Raw genomic sequence first — 16,828 nt, 5'->3', positions numbered from 1 at the left:
AATCGATCAGATATTTTTGATGCACGCAGAACTACTGACAATATAATATTTGTTTTTAAACAGTTATTACACATCTCATTTACTTGACACGAGGTTTTATTTTTCTTGTCGGAAGAATACGAATCACGTGACGCGTACTGAATCTTTGTTTTTATTATTATTATTTTCGTGAAACTGTTGTGATGCGGATGTAAATAAAATGGCTATTGATCTGGCGTAAATTTCAGTGGATTAATTCAAGGCTGTATGCTAATCATTTGATGCGACTCTTATGTCTAATGAGATGGAATCGGCTGGAATCAGGTTTGAGGTACAGTGGAAAAAGAAAACTGGAGTCGTAGGACGTAGAGAAGATGTTACGAGCATTGGGCTGTGGGATCCCGAAGATTCAACTCTGGATTGGAAGACTTTCAAGACATACCTGGTAATGATTTGTAATCCAGAAGAAAACCAAATAGGGGGTTCTTTGGTGGTAAGTGTGGTCTAGGAATACTAAGTACGGCATGATGAGATTGTATGACTGTCATCAGTATTATGTGAATGGAAACGTCATACTTTGTTTATGGGGATCATATGTGATCTCACCCTGCTGTCAATTATGACAGGCCTCTCGTTGCATTAACTCGTGAACTAGGTTAAATGTTGACAAGAGGTTTCGTAAGTGTGGTCCTATCCGTGTGAAGTGTTTTGCACTTTAACCTTAAAATTCAAGTACCGTATTTTATAGAAATACACTATGCATGGTTCTTTAGGATAACAACTGGACCTGTCAGTTTGTGTTAACCTACAGTTATTTCGTGAAACATCTTTGTTGTCATGCCATCAGGTGGTAATGATGATTATTGTTATAAGAGGAAGTACAACAGGGCAGCTGTCCTCTATTATACATTTTGTGATCAAATTGGTACTTTTGGGTGGTCCATTTGTTACAAGCCATGAATATCCATGTGGGCTATAGATTCCCTTCTTCTGATACTTTGTATGTTAATCTCTTGTTTTATTATCTCACATACTGAAAACCTGCACTAAATCGATATGAACTCAAGACAAAATAAAAGATTTCTGTTTTACTGTCTTATTGTCTGCAGTAGCTGTTGTGGTTTCTTTGAGGAATGCATTCATGAGGGCTACATTTTTGGTACTTAGTTTTTAGAATTCCTAATTATGCTCGTCAGGTTCTCAGGTTTCATAATGTGAAGCTTTATGTCAGGTGCTCACTTTTCATATCTGGCTAAGTGTACAATAATTTTTCAGATTTATTTTCTTTCTTTAGGCCTACATTCCTTTTTTTAAATTATACCAGTATGCATAAAAAATTGTCGATTTTACTAATTAGTCTGTTCTTGTTCTCTTCTTGAAATATTGAGTTTACTAATATTAATCAGTTTCAAGGTTCTTTGTTTGGTGTATATGATTGTCAGATTTGATCAAAATATTGCACCTTTTAATTTGTTCATAAATCAATCACAGTTCCCTGCTTACACACAAATCTCCCAGTCTTTAGAAGTGTTTTTTACTCTGCAAAATTCATAGTATTCTGGAAACAAAGACAATTTCCTTTAATGATTACATTTGTCTAAATCTATGACAATGTCCCCTCAACCAAAACTCGTAGAGCGTGCTGCACATGATCATGTTCTCTTCGACCTAGTCACTTAGGCATACCTTACTTCCTCACATGATACCAAATTGTTGACTAAATACTCAAAGGTGTGTAAATTAATTATTGACCTACACATGTTGTGGATAATTAACAAAAACCATTGGTCTGGCACATCATGTAGGCTATGCATAGTGTGGACAACCTCTCGAAAGGAGTGCGTTTCGTGTCAGACCATTGCCCCACAGCAAAGGAGTTTTTATTGTTTTGTTGTTGGCAGTTATAAAATCAGAGTTGAGTTCTGGGAGTAATGTAATCTATATATATATATATTTAAAAAACAGTTTTATCTGTACATTACTCAGAATTTAAAACAGAATGGTATTTCTGTATTGGTCATGTCCACGGTAACAAGGAAATGCACTTTTTAATTTCCCATAATTTCTGTCTGATGTATGTACGCGCATTACGTAAAACGTCTGAAAAGAATTTCATGAAAATCAGTCTGTGAAGTCGGGGAATGAGCCTCTAAAATCTAAGCTAGGCCTATATATATCACTTTATTCACGCTGAGTGAAATGGTAGTTTAGGGGTAGGCCTAAAATTTAATTATCAGATATTTATGTTATTAGTGGTCCTACCTATAAATGCTATATAAGTAAGGTTAGGCTTATATAGAATTAAATTTCTGATCATTTATGTCTTATACATTTTTACCGTACCCGCTATGATAACAGAGATATTCATGAATTTGTATTTTTGTTGCTAAGTCCATGTCAACTCCGAGCCACAAAAAAATGGTTGAGAAGAATTTAATGAAAATCAGTATATAGAGTAGGGTAATAAGATACTACAGTCTGAGCTATAAACAATTTTATTCACCCTGGACAAAATGATAGTTTTGGTGAAGGTGCGTAAAATTTAATTTTTAAAGACCTATGTTATTGGTCCTGTGAAAAAGTACTACATAACAAAAGTTTTAGAGAATACAATTTCTGATCATTTATGTTTTATTCAGTTTTACCGTACCGACTATGATAAGAGTGGTATTTCAGATTCGGAAGAAAACTAAATGTGAAGGCCTACAATATCGAAAGCTCATAAAATTGATCAATAATAACATTACATTGACCATTGTTTGTTGTGATATTCTTTTTCTCTTATGCTGCCACTCATCTCTGATAGATGGATTACTGCTGCGTACCGAGTATAACAGCCTGCTTGAATATGGGCGAGATATAGCTGGGGAGTTAGATAACGTTCTTCTTTAACATGCCATTCCTCTCATTCATACATTTTCTGATACTGGTGGTACGTAACACACTGGTTCATCATAGCATTCCACCTATTCAATCCCTACTCTGACGTGCTGATTGGAATGATCATTGTGCACACTTAACAGAATAATGGCAGAGGCTCACTTATGACTAGAATTACAATTTCGGCTTATTCCTAATTATAGCATCACAATTCACTAAATAACTCAAAATTTAACCCTGTAAAGAGCCGTTAAGAAATGCTTCTTCCTTTCCACTTTAATTAAATTCTACATTCATTTTATTCCAAATTAGCAGCGAAGAGGGGGTTTCTCCTCTGGCTTGGAGGAAAAATTTGCCTCCAAGTCAGAGATTTTTCCCCCTGCTAATGTAGTAAACTGAAATTTTCCGACTCGTCGGGCACTCCTTTTAAACACATGAGTAAAGGGGCATAGTTTTTTTTTTCTAGTGGCTTTACGTCGCACCAACACAGATAGGTCTTATAGCGACGACGAGATAGGAAAGACCTAGGAGTTGGAAGGAAGCAGCCGTGGCCTTAATCAAGGTACAGCCCCAGCATTTGCCTGGTGTGAAAATTGGGAACCACGGGAAACCATTTTCAGGGCTGCCAACAGTGGGATTCGAACCCACTATCTCCCGGATGCAAGCTCACAGCCGCGCGCCTCTAACCGCACGGCCAACTCGTCCGGTGGGGCATAGTTTTTGCCCTGGGGCTCTATCCTATTTGCCCTCCCCCCAAAAAAATTAAAGTGTGTTCACGGCTCACAGCTGTCTGTGGCCTGATCATTCCAGCTCTGGAACTTTGGACTGTTAGATCGGCAGGGTAGTACTGTTTGTTAAATGTGAGAAAATGTGCGGTTTTTCATTTAGTCAAGTATTTCTTAGGATGGCATTGCTTTTAATAGCGACATTCCTACTGACGTCATTGTAATGACTATGTTGATTTCATTTGGGAAAACCACTAAGACTGCCTTTCTTAGTATGTAAAAAGGGCAGGTATTGAGTGAGTGTCTGCCATTATAATGAAAACTCCTCAACTAGATTGTGACTGATGGTAGACAAGAGGGCCTACCATTACAATGAAAATTTCCTAACCCAGTCTTCCCATGAGAAAAGACCTTTGGTGACTTCCCCATCGTGTTTTTAAGGGTAACGTTAAGAGCTATGCAATTTAATACAATCTTACTCACAACGTGTACACTGCCTAACCTAGAATTCTGTATACAATGTAGAATTCTGTAGCGAAGCACGGGTACATCAGCTGGTATTTAATGAATTTCAGCCAGTGGCACTGGCACTTCATTCGGGATGTACCTATTGAAAATGTTATGCACAATTTCTGGTAATTTTTTTATATGAGTAGGCCTATATACAGGGTCTTTATTTATGCTTGGCAGGGACGTTCTCGCTCGAGCTTGGCCGCCAGTGACGCTTCAGTTGCCGGCTACCGCACATGCGTATGTCCGGCAGAATACGGTGCTCAAAATCATTATGATGCATTTTACTCACCATGTTTGCAGGTTATGCTCAAAAATCATTATCATGCATTTTACTCACCATTTTTACAGTTTATGATGAAAATGTTCCCCATGCGGCGCTGCCAAAATAATCTGCATCTCCTAATGAAGTTTTCGGTTACTCTACCAAGTTCTTCAGCACTGATGGATGCAATTGCAACTCTTACATTGTCTTTAAGTTCATCTAGTGTGTGAGGGTTGTTCCCATAAACTACATTTTTTTAACATTCCCCACAAATAAAAAGCGCATGCTGTTAAATCTGGGTTACGAGGGGGCCACAGATTTTTACTTATGATCCTCGTACCAAGCACGTTTCAGTAAGGAGATAACGACCTTTATGCCTATTTTTATTGTTTACTGAACCTGTAGGTTTGAATCTCTTAGCCAGTTGTTTTATTGTCCGATTGATAGGAATGGGTTTCCCTGGAAATTTCGCTCGAAACTTTTGTCTTGTCTTAGCGCACGATTTTTTGCACTTAATGTAAGTATTGTACAGATATACACGTTCGCGTAACGAATATTTCGCATACATTAGAGCACTATACACAATCACATTAAAACACTATACAATACAACATACAATACGCAGTAGCTTTATTGAACACCCTACTATCTCGGAGCTCAGCTCTCAGGAACTGCAGAAGTGTCGGATACCGCGCGTGCCAGCGGCCGGTAGCGGACTGTCATCGCCAGCCAAGTTCGAGCAATAAAGTCCCTGCCAAGCATAAATAAAGACCCTGTATATATATCTGAACAGAGTCCAGGGCAGGCACATCCCTTTCAACATCACTACAGATGTGCTGAATGGAATTGAGATTGGGACTCATCGGGGGCCAGGCAACCATCTTCACAAGTGAGTGATTTGGCCGTGCGGTTAGGGTTGTGTAGCTGTGAGCTTCCATTCAGAGAGGGTTTGAATCCCGTCATCACCAGCTCTTAAGATGGTTTTCCGTGGTTTCCTGTTTTGATACCATGCAAATGCTGGGGCTTTTACTTGATTAAGGCTATGGCCTTGCTGTAGATACAAGTTGCCTGCAGGGTGCTAGAGTCAAACAAAAGGGTGAACATGATCTGCCAACAGGTTCCTGGTTTGCTGGTGAGGGACGTTGTTATATGTACCAGGGTCATTTTCATCCCATGTGAACAGTCTCCATATGAGGATACCACCACCACAGGTGCTCAAATACGTCAGCCTCGTGTCGGTAGATTTACTGGCACGTGAAAGAGCTCCTGCGGGACTAAATTCTGGCACCCCGGCATCTCCGAAAAGCTTAAAATAGTAGTCAGTGTGATGTAAAGCAAATAACATTATTAGTTATACCATGACGTACCGCTGCACACCACAACACCTAAATCTTCAGTAACAGCTTCTATACATTATGAAAATAATAGAATACACACAAATAACATGCAATATACAACCAACTCTCTCTCAACACAAGACAAGTACACACTGATTTAAAGCCTAAAAGCACACACGCAACAAATGAATACTGTAAGTGAGCTGCCGGCGGTTCATAGAGTGAGGGACTACGCGATGCTTGTACCGGAACAACACAGAAGGAAAACGAAGGAAGGCAACGAGGCAATGGCTATTTCTGCCAGTGTGCTCCCTCCCTATGAATATATTTATGAAAGAGAAAATGTTATGTAGTTATTTAAATAACTCAAGGGAAAAAGTACCTCATCCCTTTTATCTGTCTTTCATAATACATTAGAAAGTACAGTATAATATCCCTTAATCACGAGGAATTATGGGTATCTTGGAGGGGGGGGGTGTTCAATTCTTGTAGGTCCATAAGAACAATACTGTTTTCTTAACGTGGAATGAGCTATAGCACAGAAGTCCAGCAAACACTTCCCATTCCTATTAGCTTCCATATCTTCCCCCCATTTACCAATCACCCTTTTGTATCCTTCGGTTCTATTTCCAACTCTCGCATTGAAATCAGCCATTAGCACTATCCTATCCTCGCCTCGCTGTTCACTCTGACTACGATATCACTCAATGCTTCATAAAACTTGTCAACTTCATTCTCATCTGCACTCTCACATGGTGAATACACTGAGACAATTTTCATCCTAATTCCTCCAACTGCCAAATCTACCCTCATCATTCGCTTATTTGAGTGCCTAACAGAAACTATGTTGCGTGCTTTAGTATTTCTGATGAACAGTCCTACCCCATACTCTGTCCTTCCCTTTTTAACACCCATCAAGTACACTTTGTACTCTCCTATCTCTTCCTTGTTATCTCCCCTTTCCTAAATATCACTTACTCCTAGCACATCCATATGCAACCTCTTTGCTGACTCAGCCAGTTCTACTTTTTCTCCCATAAGCCCCATTATTATTGATAGCTCCCATCGAATTCCATTTCGTTTGCCAAGTTGTTTCCAAAGAGTCCCTGGCCTGTCTAATGGGCGTGGGTCTACGTTACTCCCATAGGTCCAAAGTTTGCTTAAAATTTTCTGAGCTCGTTAAATTCATGAAACAGGTTGCTACCCTACTTTCACATAGTCTAAGTGAGGATCTCTCCTCTAACGGGTGAGGGACCACCGGTTGATTGTATAGTCCTAGCCGCCCGAGCACAAGGAGGGCCATGACTCAGAATATGCTCAAGATGCCCACTCCCATTCTGTAGCAACTGGTATCCCTACTCTCAGGATCACTCACTAGGCCACTCAGCCATTGCCCATGGTTCACAAACTAGGATGTGACTACAGTAACCCACACCATGAACCATGAAGTCATGACAGTGCCGTTGAAAGTAGAACTAACAATTTTTTTTTTTCATTTTTTTCATTTTGAAGTTGCAGTAATACAGTACCGTTTTAAAACACAACCCTTTGTAAAAACAAGAAACCAGAATTGTCACACATTCCGGTTTAGGCAAATACAAGTCTCTTGTATAAACTCGGACCAAACTCACAGTGTTTCTACACTGTACTTCGGCGGCTGCCTCAGCCGAACTTATATTGCCCACTGCCGCCCTGCTTTCAGCGTGTACACAATCTTATATGAACTCTTCCCTTATAAAAGATGCTGGAAGTGTTGTCCTTCCTAGGTTATACAGGCATTGTATCTGGTAACCATATTCTGGCTGGTGCAAGCGAGTTCTGCCACTGTAATATTTCTGATTTCATTTGTAACGTTTTCTTTCAGTTCTTCCAGTGTGTGAGGATTTGTTCGATACACTTTTTCTTTCAGGTTACCCCACAAGTAAAAATCACGCGCAGTTAAATCTGGAGAACAAGGGGGAAATAGACTGGCACTGATCACTCTGTGTGCAAACACTTCCGAGATTGTAAGAAGGGAATCTTCTGCTGTATGAGAAAGGGCTGAATCTTGTTGAAACCATCCACGCGATTCTTCTTCTTCCGTTAACTTATGGAAGAACAGCATCAAAATATCATCTTGGATCCTCTCTGCATTTATTGTTGTCACAAAAAAAAAAGTAGGCCCAATTATTCGTCTTGCACTAACAGAACACCAAACACCAATCTTCCTATCATAATGAGGGACATCATAAACACTGTTAGGATTTTCTGCACCCCAGTACCGAGAGTTATGACTGTTCACACGACCATTAAGATGAAACCAGAACTTTTACATACGAAAATACGGTGTTGCAATGCTAACTGTCTCGCCATGTTAACAGCTGAGATTCAGACTGGCGACACATGCTTGTCAGGTCGAACACGTCCATGCTGCTTGCAAGGTCAAGAACTATGCATGTGCCTCCCATACTGCAGCTGCCATAGCCCAGAGTACAAACATCGTGCGTTCGGTCTGGATTTATAAGAGAGACCCTGTATTACTGTGTGTTAATTTGCAAGTGGATGAGAAATACCCCTATCATTGTATAGTAGATTTTAAAGATATATATATTTTTGTGAGTATTGTTACAGAATTTTACCAATTTACCTTGTGTGAAAGTTTTTAAAATCAGCCATTGAATAATTTGATCTTTTGAGTGTTCAGCTTTTCCATTTGTACTCTTTTTAACATTATCTAGTTGATAACACTGAATATTGTTAACTTTGACCACACTTAACTCCTAACCACACTTACTCTCCAATGTTTAATTTCTTGAAACTGCTGCTGAATGATTTTGTTCACCACTAATATTAAATGTTTATTATACTAAGAATAAATATAGGCCTACCTTTGTGTAAATTAAGTTCTCCTATGCTAAGGTAAGTGACTGTTAAAAGTTGTAGGGCTACTCAAATTGAACAGCCTGATAATGGATATTTGAATAGTGTTTTATTGTACTCATTGCATTAAAGGAAACTTTTATTACTGAAGAAACTATCACATCAGATTTTCTGGACAAGTAGGAGGAAAGAGCTGTCCAATATTTCTCTGAATAGATCCAATTGCATAACAAAATTCCACAAAATGTAACATTAATTCATGAAGGTATTGAATGTTTATTTCTTGAGTAGTAAAATACTAGTTGAGTGCTGTCACAGGTATGCAAGTTCTAACCCCACTGTTAGAGCCATTTCTGTCAAGTGAGGTTGAATCCTCAAACTCACTGAAAATTATGAATACAAAATTGCTTGACCACTGGAGCCATCGGCAGTGCCAATGCACTACGAGAGACTTTGTCTCATTACCAAAAATTGATGCCTGCCTGGCCATCAGATGATATAGATGTTGCTGGTGGTGCCAAGTAGCCTATGCAGAGGCCTCCACAGTATGCACTAGCCATGCGTCTTGGTGGGTGTGCTATTTACCAACTGAGGAGCCCAACTTAGCACATGGGGGCAAAATGCTGGCAACCAGGAATGAGTTAGCTGGAAAATTTATGATGTCCAATAATGGACCATTTATATTGGTACCATAGTACTTTTCGTTAAAAGTGAGAAAATGTGCTGTTTTTTACGGTATCGAATATTTCATATTACAGCATTGCTTTTAATCGCAACATTCGTACTGACGCGTTAGTAATGACCTATGTTGACTTCAGTTGGAAAAACTATAAGTACAGTCTTTCTGAGAATTCCGTGGCAAAACAGAAGTACATCAGCTAGTTATATGATCCAAATAGCATTGCGCTTCACATATTTGCGCGGACGCTTGATGCAATATAGTAATCTATGCATTTGCTAAGTAATGGCATCTAAGTGCATGACTGATTCACCCATGTGGAGGATGAATTCACACTATTTTCAGTAGGCTTATCAGAGACTGATCGTCTCACTCACATACTTCCTGTGACGGAATAGAGATGTGTAATTTTTAGTCTTGTAGCCTCGTATAGCAATAGTCGGGCTTTGAGACAATAAGTAGTACTGTATTGGGGGCCGATGACCTTCAATGTTAGGCCCCTTTAAACAACAAGCATCATCAAGTACTGCATTGTGCAAGACATGTAGAATAAGCAGTTTTGACCAATTGTATCTCTGATTTTTCCTGATTTTCATAGCAAAATCTCCTAATTTTTGGTTTTGTAAAGTTGGCAGGTATGTCACAGAGTTAAAACATGGAAAGGACGGCTGAGTGGCACTGGCTCAGTTGGTTGAGGTGCTGGTCTCTGACCCCAACTTGGCAGGTTCAATCAGGCTCAGTCTGGTGGTATTTCAAAGTGCTCAAATCCGTCAGCCTCATGTCGGTAGATTTACTGTCATGTAAAAGAACTCCTGTGGGACCAAATTCTGGCACCTCGGCATCTCTGAAAACTGTCAAAAGTAGTTAGTGGGATATAAAACCAATAACATTATTATTATTATTATTATTATTATTATTATTAACATGAAAAGGAATACATGGATAAGCATAGTGACAGTTCAGTGTAGAGAGAGGTTTGTTAGCAATAAAATATGCATACAAGGACAAACATGAAAATATGAAAGGACAAGGAGAATGATCACATCTTCAAATAAATGACTTTCTCCTCTTCAGTTCTTTCTACATCCATTTCATCTCAGCCCTCGATGAGCTTGTTTTGGTTCCCAGCTTATCATCAGTCTGACAACTTTGTAATTTTCTATTTTCTTAACTTGCTGCTTAGAAAAACATTGGACATCCATTCAAAAATGGCAACATGAATGGCGTCCTCCAGTATAATGATACTTAATGAGCCATCTAATAATCAAGAATACTGTTTTGTCAAGAGAGCAATGATGAAATTGAATTCATACCTGAGTTGCTCAGACAGTTGAGTCGCTGGCCTTCTGGCCCCAGCTTGGGAGGTTCGATCCTGGCTCAGTCTGGTGGTATTTGAAGGTGCTCAGATACATCAGCCTTGTGTCGGCAGATTTACCGGCACGTAAAAGAACTGCTGTGGGAGAAAATTTCGGCGTCTCTGAAAACCGTAAAAGTAGTTAGTGGGACGTACGAAGGCGGATCAGATATAAACGATTTTATTTTGTAAATTCATTTATTGAAAAACGGAAGATAATTACAATTTATTTTTCCACATAGTTTCCTGCTTAGGAAATGCATTTGTTCCAGCATATGGGCAGCTTTTTGGTGCCTCATCATAAAAAGAACAGGGTCTTGTCACCAGCCAGTTGCGCACGAAGTCTTCCACACTCTAGTCATCTTCAAATCGTTGCCCTCCTAGAGCTTCTTCAAGCGGTCTGAACAAATGGAAATCACAGGGCGATAAGACTGGGCTGTAAGGAGGTTGATCAAGGGTAGTCCAGTGCATTTCCTGTAGCTTGCAGACAGTTAGAGCTGCAGTATGTTGCCGCGCATTGTCGTGGAGGAGGGTGACCTGTCAGATCGGTTGGTCTCGTCTTTTGCGGTGATATGCAACCCTGGCCTTGTTCAACAGCTCGCAGTAGTAAGCAGCATTGATTGTGAGTCGCTCATGTAAAAAAATAAATTGGCAAAATTCCTCGCCGATCAAAAAAAATGGTTGCAAGAACCTTGCCAACTGACAGTCGAGTTGTGACTTTCGTTGGTGCTGCCTCCCCTTTCCTCTGCCACTCCTTACTGGCTTGTTTGGATTCGGGAGTGTAGTGGTGGACCCATGTTTCGTTGCAGGTGACGATCCGACTCAGAAATACATCACCTTCTTCCGCAAACCTTGCTGCAAGCCTCTGACAGACCTCCAAACGTCTCGCCTTCAGGTTTTTGGTCAAAAGGATAGGGACCCATCTGGAAGATGCTTTACGGAGCTCTAGGTAGTTTGTGATGATTGCTTGACAGCTCCCATAACTGATTCCGACTTGTTCTGCAATTTCTGTTACTCTTGCTCGTCAGTCATCGTCACTAATGTCTTTTACCACACAAATGTTTTCGTCTGTATGCTCGTCCGAGGACGGCGATCGTGTTGCTGATTTTCCACACGTTCTCGTCCTTCGTTGAAATTTTTATGCCAGGCAAACACACGCGTCCTTGACAATGTTTGATCACCGAACTGTGTAGTCAATCTCTGGCAAATTTCCACTGCTGTAACTCCTTTACAAGCAAGAAATTTTATAATTATGTGTTGCGCAGTGGAGGGGTGCACCAGTTGCTCCAACATCGTAAGCGTGGCTGACGAAACGGCAGGAAATATCTAACAGCACGCTCTCCCCACTCCTAGCAGTCCCGCCTAAGCATAGCAGAAGCACAGGCCAGTCCTACCAGCTGTTGATGTTCAGGAACAAAAATCCCGTTTATATTTGATCGACCTTTGTAAAATAAATAGTTGAAAAAGAATGAAGAGATTATTGATTGGGGGTGGGTTGCAAGGGCTGTGTGTGTGCATGTGCGTGCGTGTGTGTGTGTGCGCGCGCGCGCGCGCGCGCGAGATTGAATGTATTGTTTTGTGTTTTTCTTATGGAAAATAATGTTACCATTTTTCTTTTGTTTTCAGTGCCAGAATATTGGAACCACTGATGACATATCTGTAGCTTACGTGGACAGTGAAGGAGACGAGGTAATTTCACTTTTGTTCTGCTTCATATTATCAGCAGCTCTCAGTTATACATGAGTACAAAGGTAATCCCAAAAATAAGGTCTCCTATTTTTATATAAATACATAGACCTGTTTATTTCTACAATGGTTTACATCATTTTACAGCTTGAACATTTAACTATTTTTCTACATAATCACCATTTTGGTTGATGCATTTTTATAGACGCTGTGACAGTTTTTGTATGCCCATGTCATACCATCTCACTGCCGTGCTGTTCACGAAGTTGTAAGCGGCGCTTCAGGAAACCTCAGGAACCAATGTGCAGAGATCATCCAGGGTTATCCGCCGATCTTCACGCACAATTTGCTCAACCTTCACGACTGTCTCGGCGGAAATTGACGGTCTCCCGCTCCTTTGTTCGTTCGTCATGAATTTCAGACTGACCGGTTGAAAACTCTCTACACCATTTACGAACATTTTTGACATCCATGCACAACTCACCATACACTTCCATCAGCTGGCGATGGATTTCAATCGGTTCAGTACCTTTTGCGTTAACAAAACGAATAACTGCACGCCCTTCACATGTGGTGGTAACATCCAACGGGAGCTTCATTCTCAACGGCTGCCAAGCCAAGACTGAGTGCCTCAGCGTGGCGTGTGCATGTTTATATGCGAGCATGGGAAACACTCTTCACAGTATTGTGACCAACAGCCACACGAACAGAGTTCTGTATTTATAAAAAATTAGGAGACCTTATGTTTGGGATTACCCTCATTCATTGGGCCACTTTGCTATTTTTTTTTTGTTAAACTGTTATTAAGGATGATGCATAAAGATTGTTCAGTATTTCACTTTTAGTTTATTTAACCTTTTACAGTTAAATTTCACTTTATGAACACTCCTCAAATATAGGATATTTTTATATCCTAACTAAATTATAGAAATAATTATAAAATCCACTCCCATTTACAGACACTCTCAGGCATGGACACAGACTGCTGTTTCCGAGTCCTGAAACTTGCTTTATCTTGTCATTATGGACATAACTGGAATTTTGAGTCCTAATGTACTGTGTTCTGTTTTACAAAAATGTTTTGAGGACTGTTCAGAAATGCACTGTATTGACAAGAAAACCATAAGGGTTCTGTAGTAGTACTTTACATGCTACCCCAGCCACCTGGCCCTCCAGTACCGTTAACTGGAAGCGGATGAATGAAGAAAATGGTAAAATGTTACCTGATTGATGGGTCCGATGTCTAGTTCCCATGATCAGTTCAGTACATCCCGTAACTTTATATTTCTTTTCACTCACTTGTCAGTGGTTTCATCTAAATGCCATGGCATTTGACAGTCCACATAAAAGTTATTGAGGTGTGTTTGTATGCTTACTTGGGTACTTCGTAATTGTGGTACTGTACATTATTCATGAATTAATATAGTAAACTTTAAGTTATCTTAAAACAAGTATAAAATTGCATGATATATTCCTTCTTGTTTTGACCTATTCTAATTCAGTTTTAAAGCACTGATTTTTTTTAGAATCATCACCTTGAACAATTTCCAACCTTTGACCAGGTCTTTTGAGAACATAAGCCTCAACAATAGTATTTAAATATTTTATTATTTGTATTGAAAAGGTGGACCTTTAATAAAATATTTTAATATTATTGTAATCACAGTTCAATACGGATCAATCATAGTGAAATTTGTATCTTTTAATTTTAAACATAAGCCTCTCCAAAGTCTTCTCTCTGCCCACATTCTGTTCTCTCCTATCAATCATAGTGAAATTTATATCTTTTAATTTTAAACATAAGCCTCTCCAAAGTCTTCTCTCTGCCCACATTCTGTTCTCTCCTATCTCTCTTTATTCGAGTCCTCTGGCCTCTACACCCTCCTTAATTCCTGCAACCATCTGTCTCTTGGCCTTCTTCTTGGTCTTCTTCCTTTCAATCTCATATCAAACATCCTTCTTAACAATCTTTAGTCATTCATTCTCTGCATATGCCCATACCACTGTAACCTTGATCTTTCTGTTCTAGTTTTTATGGGTTCGTCTTTCACTGCCTTTCTTGCTCTTTCATTCCTCCATCTATGATACTTTTATCTCTTTCCTTCATGACCCATGTCTCTGATGCATAAGCCAGTGTGGGAACATAGCAGGTATTATATAAAATCTGTTTGCACCTCAGCAGCACTTCTCTGTTCCATATTAACCCTTTTCAGAGGTGCCAACTGTTATGGATTATTCGTAATTATTACGGATTTCCCGTCACAATTAAAGCATTACGGTCGAAGGGTAAATTATTACGGGAAAGCGACATTATAACGAAAATATAATTTATACGGAAAAAAAATAAGGAAACAAGGAAAAATGAATCTTTTCGAGCATTAGTACTCGACTCTCTCCGTTTCAATGCTTGTGAGTTGGCAACAATACTTATTCCATCATCGCTTCCTTTTGCTATCCTTGAGTCTCGTGAAATTGATTGTGAGTGAAGGTACTCTACTCTGCTATTCTTCGCTGAAAAATGTAATGTTGTATTATTGCAATATTAAGTGTACCTGACAGCAAGTCTTCCACAGAAAGAGTTTTCAGTGTTAATAGGAAAAAAGCAAACAAACAGAAGCACTTCAGGCCTACAACAATGACATCTAAACTGGAATCGCATATTGTTCATAAGGTGAAAATGTCCTCACAGTGGGAAGGATGCTACGAGAAAAATCCCACACAAAAGCACCTGCTGTCTGGGATCAAGGTACAGAGAACATTTTATGACAGAACTAACTGGTAATATGCAAATTTATTGTGTAATAGGATATATTTTAGAATAGATTGTTGTCGGGAAGGGCACAGAGGGCATTCGCCTTAGTGCAGGAGAATGGAAAACCACAGAAAACCATTCTCTGGACAGCTGACGGTTGGGGCTAACCGTGAAGTCCAATCCTGTCGTTATCCAGAAGGGATGAGTGTGCTTTGGATTTGACTCCAAAATTTTTCGGAGGTTAGGGGAGAGGGATTACGTAAAAGCCATTTCAAAGGGTGGCACCTCTGCCTTTTACTCATTTAGAATTGGTGTGCCTTACTGCCTTTTTTTTTTTTTTTTTTCCCTGTCCTTTCAACTTCCCTCAGTGACATTTTTCAAATATTAAAAACTGTCCTGTCTCTAGTTTATCCCCCCCCATTTATTCTTCATTTGTATTTTATTTGGAGTGAAAGTATTTAATTTAAAGAGCGGTGGTATACAAAATGAGTGTTAGGAATTGTTGGCAACCTCCCTCCCAATAAAGGACACCTCCCAGATATGGACAAAATGTTTACATCCCTTCATTGCCCGTAAATGAGATGTTTCACTGTATACCTATTCTGTATATTTCAGTACCTATTATGTACAGAAAAATGTTTGGCTATGTTGTGTAAGGAGTTTGTGTCTAACACCTGAGATATTTTTGCTAGCTGAGTCATCATAAATTTTGCAGTATTTTCACTTGATTATTACTTGTCTTCAAGAGATATTTTTGCTAGCTGAGTCATCATAAATTTGCAGTATTTTCATTTGATTATTACTTGTCTTCAAGCAGCTAACTTGTGCTGTAGGAAAACCACATGCGTACAAAGTGGCATTGGTGATGACAGATATAAAGTTATTCAATTATTAAATCCAAACCTATCAGTGTGTAAAATTACATATCTAAAATAGTTTTGTTATTGTTGAGTATTTATGTACCGGGTGAGTTGGCCATGTGCGGTTAGGGATGCACAGCTGTGAGCTTGCATCTGGAGGGAGATAGTGAGTTTGAACCCCACTGTCGGCAGCCCTGAAGATTGTTTTCCGTGGTTTCCAGTTTTTACACCAGGCAAATGCTGAGATTGTACCTTAAGGCCATGGTTGCTTCCTTCCCACTACTCTATGTGTGTCGGTGCAACTTAAAGCCAATTGTTAAAAAAAAAATTGATAATACTCATGTCGTCACTTGGGCTCAGTTTGGACTTTCGTCTGGAGCACGGCATTGCATGGAAGTGAAATGTGGATAATAACTAGTTCAGAAAAAAAGAGAATTGAAGCTTTCAAAATGTAGTGTTACAGGAGAATGATGGTGAGATGGATAGATCCAGTCACTAATGAAGAGATACTAAATCGAATTGGTGAGAGTCAATTTGGCTAAATTTATTGTAGGCAAATAGGTAATCCACCTAAGCAATACAATATAAAATTAGTACTTCAATTTTATTTCATTTTAGTCTATTGATATTAGGCCATCATCTATGTATATAAAATAACTTGTCCTGACTGACTGACTGATTCATCATCGCCGAGCCAAAACTACTGGACATAAAGGAATGAAATTTTGGGGAATACATTCATATTACAATGTAAGTGCTCGCTAAGGGTGGATTTTTCGATATTCCGTCGCTACGGGTGAAAAGGGGGGTGAATTTTGAAAATGAGTGTACCTATATCTCGAAAACTGAACAGTTTAAAGACATGAAATTTGGTTTTTGGGATCTCATTTAAAAATAAAGAAACACGTATTTTTTTGTTTTCGGAAAATCGCATTAAGGGGG

General features: G+C 39.3%; 1 protein-coding gene across 4 annotated transcripts in view; it reads left to right on the top strand.

The window, feature by feature from the left end:
* Positions 1–182: 182 nt before the first annotated feature.
* The window catches only part of LOC136878896 (next to BRCA1 gene 1 protein), a 219,112-nt gene continuing 202,466 nt past the window's right edge, over positions 183–16,828 (top strand). For 3 of the 4 annotated variants that reach the window (XM_067152487.2, XM_067152486.2, XM_067152483.2), the window contains exons 1-2: positions 183–472; positions 12,215–12,277. In XM_067152487.2, coding sequence (XP_067008588.2) covers positions 272–472; positions 12,215–12,277 — 264 coding nt within the window. In that variant the 5' untranslated portion in view covers positions 183–271. The remainder of the gene's footprint in view (positions 473–12,214; positions 12,278–16,828) is intronic. The other variant, XM_067152484.2, reaches the window with a different exon arrangement.

Source organism: Anabrus simplex, chromosome 8 (genome assembly GCF_040414725.1).
Source record: "Anabrus simplex isolate iqAnaSimp1 chromosome 8, ASM4041472v1, whole genome shotgun sequence".
Classification (NCBI taxonomy): Eukaryota; Metazoa; Arthropoda; class Insecta; order Orthoptera; family Tettigoniidae; genus Anabrus; species Anabrus simplex.
This window is presented reverse-complemented; position numbering and strand designations above follow the sequence as displayed.